The following is a 7,685-nucleotide window of genomic DNA, read 5'->3' on the forward strand; positions in this document are numbered from 1 at the left end:
AGTAGTTTTTGAAAGTTTACTTAGCTTTGGGTTTTGATAGTCGTTATACTTTTTGGTTTTTTTATTGTATCATGTAGTAGGAAATATTATATTGTATCAAATAATATAACTCTACCTAATGATATAATATTAATTAGTGTTTACATGATTAATATTCCTTTCAAGTTGCCACCCATTTGACATTCGATCAGTTTGTACTCCTATTCATACGGACTACTTCTTATCAATCATTATCAAATAATGCAAACCCTGATCATTGCATGTACTTCTACCAATACTATTATCTTCTTAACTATAACTATAAATAACCAAATCAATAAGTACATAACATACAAAACTAACTAAGCAACTACTTCAAAGTAAGTATAGAGAGGAGATACACATATCAGTTATCATGGTGATCAAACATATCATGGTCTTGCTTTTTCTAGTTTTTCGGTTATCATCCGCAACGGTTACATACAATGTCCAAACTTTTGGAGCCAAGCCAGACGGCCGCTCAGACTCAAAGAACGCGTTCTTGAAAGCATGGAATTTGTCATGTAACTCTACCACTCCCGCTAGCATTTATGTGCCAGCTGGCAGGTACTTGATTGCCTCGGCGCTTACATTCTCTGGTCAAGGATGCAAGAGCCGAGCCATCACATTCAACATAGCTGGTACCTTGGTGGCACCATCTAGTTATAACGCTATTGGCAACGCGCAAGTCTGGATCAAGTTCTACGTAGTTAAGAGTGTTACCATAAACGGTGGGACCCTTGATGCCCAAGGATCTTCTCTATGGGCCTGCAAAACATCTGGAAAAGCATGTCCTAAAGGATCTACGGTAAGACCATACACTTCGACAACTATACATCGCGTGTTTGTGTACATATTTTCCTTTTTCTTTTTTTTTTCATGAAATTATAACGAACATGTATTTGTTGCAGACGCTTGGCTTCTACCACTCCCAAAACATAGTGATCAGTAAATTAAGGTCATTAAACAGCCAAATGTTTCACATGTTGCTCTATAGTTGCAAGAACGCGAAAATACAAGGAGTTAGCATCGTAGCACCTGGGCTCAGCCCGAACACAGACGGCATCCATTTAACATATTCCACAGGAATCACCATTTTGAGCTCTAAAATCTCAACAGGCGACGACTGCGTCTCGATAGGCCCAGGAAACTCTAATATCTGGATAGAAAAGGTGGTTTGTGGACCCGGTCACGGCATAAGGTACACTTAACTAACACATAAGTTTCTTTTTCGGAATTCTCAAACACACCGTTTTGGTAACAACTTTCTTGAAATACGCCACTTTGGTTAAGAAAAACACATGCGCACACACACATGTATATAGCATAGTTATTAAAGGCGCTAGGCGCACTCAAGGCGCATAGGCCTCGCCTGGAGCCTAGGTGCAAAGCGCAAAAAAAACAAGGGCCTGAGAAAAATAAAGCGCATAATGAAAAAAATTAAAAAAAAATAAAATGAATACTATTCTTTATATAAAATAAACAAAATCTATTATATAACACTTTATATCATTCATTTAGTACAAAAAGTTCTAAAATATTAGTGTATTAGTGCAGAAAAGTAGTTTTCCTTAGATAAAAGTACGAATCTGGCTAGAATCTTGCCAGAATTTAGAAAATTTGGCCGGAAACTCTCCGGAATCTAGGAATCTCGCCGGAATACGCACCTGAACCATCACCTGGAGAATTAAAGCGCAATTTCCTCGACTTAAGGCGCAACTGCCTCGCCTCGCCTGAAAAATGGGCCTAGGCGCAAGAGGCGATGGCTTTTAACAACTATGGTATATAGACAAATAAACGTACCCGCACTAATATCCCACCCAATGTAGGGTTTGGGCGGGGTGATATAAAAGCAAACTTTTCCTCTATCCCACGTGATAACAATTGCTAATGATTATACATTTGATTTCTGGATGCAGCATTGGAAGTCTAGGGTGGGAACGAGAAGAACCCGGTGTCCAGAATGTAACAGTAAAAACGACCACATTCGTAGGTACAACGAACGGTCTGAGGATAAAAGCATGGGCGAGGAGTAGCAATGGGTTCGTTAACGGTGTTCATTTCAAGGGAGCAACGATGATGAACGTTAAGTTCCCGATCATAATAGACGGAAATTACTGTCCGAATAATAACAACTGTCCCAATGAGGCTTCAGGAGTAAAGATCAGCAACGTGATGTACGAAAACGTGCATGGAACATCAGCAACACGCGTGGCAGTGAAGTTTGATTGCAGCAAGGGGAATCCGTGTAGCGGAATTGTGTTAAAGGATGTTGACCTTAAATTTGGAGGTCAACCAGCGAATTCGTCTTGCTCGTATGCTGCAGGAACTGCTTCTGGATTACTTCAACCTACAAGTTGCCTGTAACTGTTGTAATGTGTCAATCATGTTGAGTAGGCATGCTTTAGGTTTCGGGTTAGCGGGTTGAATTTTTGAAACCCATTTATTAATTTGTATAAATGACATGCATAACTCCAAGCTGAGATAAACGAAAGAAAGTGAAAAGAATGAAAGATAAAAGAGAGATTTATGTGTTATCTACCCTATGTATCATGCACAATTGTCGCACCTTAATTTCTTCAAATCCTTTCTAAAGTACGTTTTAAAATATATATAGACAGAGAAAGTGTATTGTATAATATCCCTTAATGTATGATGCGTACGCGATTAGTAAATAACATGCGGATTGAGTGATATAACAAGCGGATTTTGTACAATTTGGTTGTCCGAGTTTGGGAGTCCGAGTTTATGACCATGCGATTTTGAGATATAACATGCGGACAACCAAACTGTGAGTCTGAGTTTGTGTGTCCGACTTTATGATCATGGGAATCCGAGTTTGATAAATATAACCATGGGCGGCTCTTATGGTGTGCGGGGAGGACTTCCGCACAAGGCCCGCGATTTCGAGGGGCACGGGATTTTAAAAAAAAATTATAAATACATACCAAATCCAATATAGAGGCCCATTATCAAATACCTTTTTATGTTTTATAATTTAACCCAGATACATTAGGTTTATTGGGCCCAACCCAATACTAATAAGATTTTAAAACATAAAAAATAAAAAAAAAACACGGAAACTGAAACGACAGAAGGAATTGCAGGGCTGCCATTGATTCATTGAACGACAACACAGAAGTGAGAAGACAGAACGAACATCGTAGTTCAGAACTCGACGACACAGTGCGTAATTCGGTAATCGTTTCACTGTTTGAATGTTTGATTTCATATGTTCGTAATTGTTTCACTGTTTGATTTGCTGGTTGTTTTCAGCATGAAGTTAAAAGGTTCGATAATTGTTGTTATTGTTATTTGTCATCAGATTCTGATACTTGATGATATTGTTGTGATTGTTAATTGTTTGTTAACATCAGATTCTGATTGTTGATTGTTGTTAGTCGGTTAATTGTTGTTAATTTTTGTGATTATTAATTGTTGATTGAACCCGTATCTTGTTAAGTGAACATCGATTGTTATTTTTAGCAAGGTTGGAGAACTCGCTAGTCGCTAGTCGGCCAGTGAGGTGGGGACTAGCGACTACTTGGGATTAATCGGGATTAATTGAATCGGGTTTTTTATATGCAATTTTCAGTTTTATGTATACGTATACATATTTTTATAGTTAAATATTTTAAGTAGCTAGGTTTTAACTCTTACTCAACTCATTGTTTAAGTATAGAAGATTAATTGTTGGAATTCACATGGTTTGGTAGGAAACTGTCCGGAATTTAGAGGTTTTTGCCGGAATCTGGCCAGAATCACCTATTTTTGGATGGCTGACTGGCCCGACTAGGACCGACTAGGCCCGACTAGCGATTAATGGGCTGACTAACGAAAAATTACTCAATTACTGGCTGACTAGCGATTAATCGCCGAATAGTCGCCGCCTAGTCGCGATTTTTACAACACTGATTTTTAGGCGTTAATGGCTCCTAAACAAGCATCCGGATGGCAAAAACGTCAAAAAAGGAAACGAGCAGAAGAATTGGTGAAGTCTCAAGCATATGGGCACATTTTTCGAGCTCGAACAGGGTACGTGAATTCTCAGAGACGCCACTGAATATAACATGCGGGTTTTGGTCTTTTGAGGTTTATAACGTGTGGATTTCTAATCGCGTAGCATCGTACGATAAGGTCAATTGTACGTTAACTGACCCCACGAACACATCCAACGTTATTGAAATTTGTAACACGACACCGAAATAATCATGTCAGTTTTAAGTTTCTTAGTCTCATTTAATTGATGGGTTTTGTTTGGGTTATGCTAAAATTGATTTGTCAACCCGTTTAAAGTTAATATATATAGTATATAATTTAGCTAAAAAGACATTTTTTTCTGATATGTCTGAAAAGATTTTTAGGTATAGTGTTGTAAATTTTGTACATGGTGTTTTAAATTTTTTATGTGTACATTGTAACTTGTATACCATTCGTTAATCTATTTACGCCATGTTTAACCTGAGTACAAACCATTTATAAAATTGCCAACTCGTGATTTACCAACCCGTTTGTACCATTTATATAAATGAGTTACGTAGTTATTTTTGAGTTTTGACACAATTCATTACATAGATGTTTAAAAAATTCAAGTCGTCGGCACAACATGATTATCCCCTTAACTAACCAATTCATTAGGGGGAGGGGGTGGTGATCACTCATCACTCACTTTTCACTCACAACATCCAATCAAGTTCCGTCATGTCATCAACCATTATTCCATCACTCACAACCTTTTTTAGTGGAAATGGTCATCACTCACCACCACACCCAATAAATTCCCCCCAACCAACAATTACCCTCACAACATAAAAACTATCATGCGTTAAAAAAATCACGAGTTATGTAAAATGGTGCGTGATAGATGATGGTGGCGATGGTCTTGTACAGTTTTCCACGCGTTGAAAAGGTTTATCACGGAACAAAAGGGCACCGCCCCGGGTCCCGTTACATAGGTGTTTTTTAATCACTCCTGTGAAGTAACAACCAATAACTAAAGAGGTTATATTTTAATAACTACATGATTATGATATTTGTTACTTTAAATACTTTTAATATTGTAAATATCTGTTATGACCGTTAACATATTAATCATTAATCTCGTAGAAAATTCTTGCGCCATAAAATTATTTGGATTACTGTATATAAATATTATTATCATATCTTTGTTAGAAGAATTAGAATATAGTTATTATATTGTAAAGCATTGGAATTATAGTTTGTTGAGGTTGACATTCTTCTAAAGTCTAACCCATGTGGGATCATATGCACCAGCTTACCAGCCTATATCCACTTTTAAATAAAGAATCACCTACCATTAGTCATGAGCTAGTTTCATTATTAAATGCTCATCTAATCCCAAAGTATACTTGTTGGAATTATAGGAAATTATTAGACTAAAGGGTATGGAGAGGATGGGCTTGGAGGGGATGAGCCGCCACGTAGGCGTCACGTAGGATCGGCTTGAAGGGGATGAACCTAGGGGGTGGGGGATGAACCCCTTTATATATATATATATATATATATATATATATATATATATATATATATATATATATATATATATATATATATATATATATATATATATATATATATATATATATATATATATATATATGTGTATGTATGTATAGATGTATGTGTGTTAGGAGAGAGGAGAGAGGATGGGCTAACCCGGCTGTGGGGAGCCGCTTGAGCTTGAGCTGGGCCGGACATGAGGGGGGTGGTGTGGGGGACCGGCGCCGGGCCTCAGCCGGCCCCCATACCTTCCAGTCTTAAAGGCACATCTTATTCCAAATTGTTAAAGATTAAAAAGCCAAATTATAGGAAATTACAAGCATTGACTAATCATTTATTTTTAATAACTAATTTTTGAAAGTTTACTTAGCTTTGGGTTTCGATAGTCGTTATACTTTTTGGTTTTTTTATTGTATCATGTACTAGGAAATATTATATTGTATCATATAATATAACTCTACCTAGTTGAGTTAGATACAGTTTAAAATGAGGTTTAAACATTAATATAACTAATAATAACAGACATAAAACTGAGGTTTAAACATTAATATAACTAACAGACATAAAACTGAATTTATTTCTATGCCTTTTTCTAAGTATGACAATACTTCAAACACAAATCTAAAACAATCAGGTTTTACATTTTCAAGTTGAACTGTTTCAGTGTTTCACATGTTTAAGAAAATAACTCGTGTTCGGGTAGAAGCGTTAACCACTAGCCCGTTTAAAATTATAACAGAAAGTACACTTTATAAGGACAGTATGTCAACCCATTTACGATTTATTTATAACAACTCATTTACAACCCACAAACCGTTTGTTTCGTTTAAATAAATGAACCAAGCGGGTTGCATGCTTATTATAACAGAAAATACACTTTTACACGAATAAATATATGGATCGTCATCGAGTTTATCAGTTCAACCCACCTATCCAAAACAATCCTACACAGTTGCAATCTTTTGTTGAAAACAACTAAGGGAATATTAATTAATTAGTGTTTACATGATTAATTAATATTCCTTTCAAGTTGCCACCCATTTGACATTCGATCAGTATGTACTCCTATTCATACGGACTACTTCTTATCAATCATTATCAAATAATGCAAACCCTAATCATTGCATGTACCTCTACCTGTACTATTAATTATGTTCTTAACTATAACTATAAATAACCAAATCAATAACTACATAACATACAAAACTAACTATAACCAACTACTTCAAAGTAAGTATAGAGAGGAGATACACATATCAGTTATCATGGTGATCAAACATATCATGGTCTTGCTTTTTCTAGTTTTTCGGTTATCATCCGCAAAGGTTACGTACAATGTCCAAAGTTTTGGAGCTGTTGGTGCACTTGTGTCTGTACTTTGTCTGTATTCTGTCTGATATAAAACGATGTCCTTTGTTAGTCCTGTAAGTTTGACCAAGTCAACCATCCTCCTGGTTTGACTTGGCCAAACAGTTAGACAATGGTTGTAAATGAGTTGTCAAAGGATGAGTCATTGAAGGATGAGTCATCGAAGGATTGTTTAGATCCTTCGATGAGCGAGATAAGTCTTCGATGGATGATTGATGGACCTCGAAGGATATCATCCTTCGAGGTGTATATATGGATCCTTCGATAGGTTTCAGATCGACAGATGATCTTTCGATCATCTATCTGATCCTTCGATCAGCCTATCTGATCCTTCGACCAGACGATCTGTGTTGGGTATATATACCCATGTAATGTGTTCACTTCATTAGAAGAAAGCAAGCAAGCAAGCATAGAGAACACAGAACACACACACACTGTTTTAGAGGTTTGCAAAACACATTTGTAAACATAGCTTTGTAACTGAACCTTTCATTCGTATTAATACAAGTGGTGTTAATCGGTGAAGACTGCGTGTTGTGTTTGTGCTTGTTTCATCTCGGTTTGCACTCTAGCTTGGATTCCGCACTTGCTAGTGTGTTAACATAACAAGGTTAAGGTTTAACCTCATCCTCCGAGGGACCTACAAGTGGTATCAGAGCCGTGGCTCTTTTCCTTGTTAAAAACCGAGTTTATACAAGATTTTGGAGTGTTTGGACAAAACTCACATGGTTTAGCACCCGTTTTTAGTGTTTTTCTCGCATTTCTTGACGTAAAAACGT

The 7,685-nt window shown here is 36.7% G+C and overlaps 1 protein-coding gene across 1 annotated transcript; it reads left to right on the forward strand.

The window, feature by feature from the left end:
* The first annotated feature begins 394 nt into the window (after window positions 1-394).
* On the forward strand, window positions 395-2,397 carry LOC110907815 (polygalacturonase). Its single transcript, XM_022152742.2, has 3 exons — window positions 395-826; window positions 930-1,219; window positions 1,938-2,397. Exons 1-3 carry the CDS (start codon window positions 395-397, stop codon window positions 2,383-2,385), a joined length of 1,170 nt encoding a protein of 389 aa, XP_022008434.1. The 3' UTR covers window positions 2,386-2,397.
* The last annotated feature ends 5,288 nt before the right edge of the window (window positions 2,398-7,685 follow it).

This window comes from Helianthus annuus, chromosome 2 (assembly GCF_002127325.2).
Source record: "Helianthus annuus cultivar XRQ/B chromosome 2, HanXRQr2.0-SUNRISE, whole genome shotgun sequence".
NCBI lineage: Eukaryota > Viridiplantae > Streptophyta > Magnoliopsida > Asterales > Asteraceae > Helianthus > Helianthus annuus.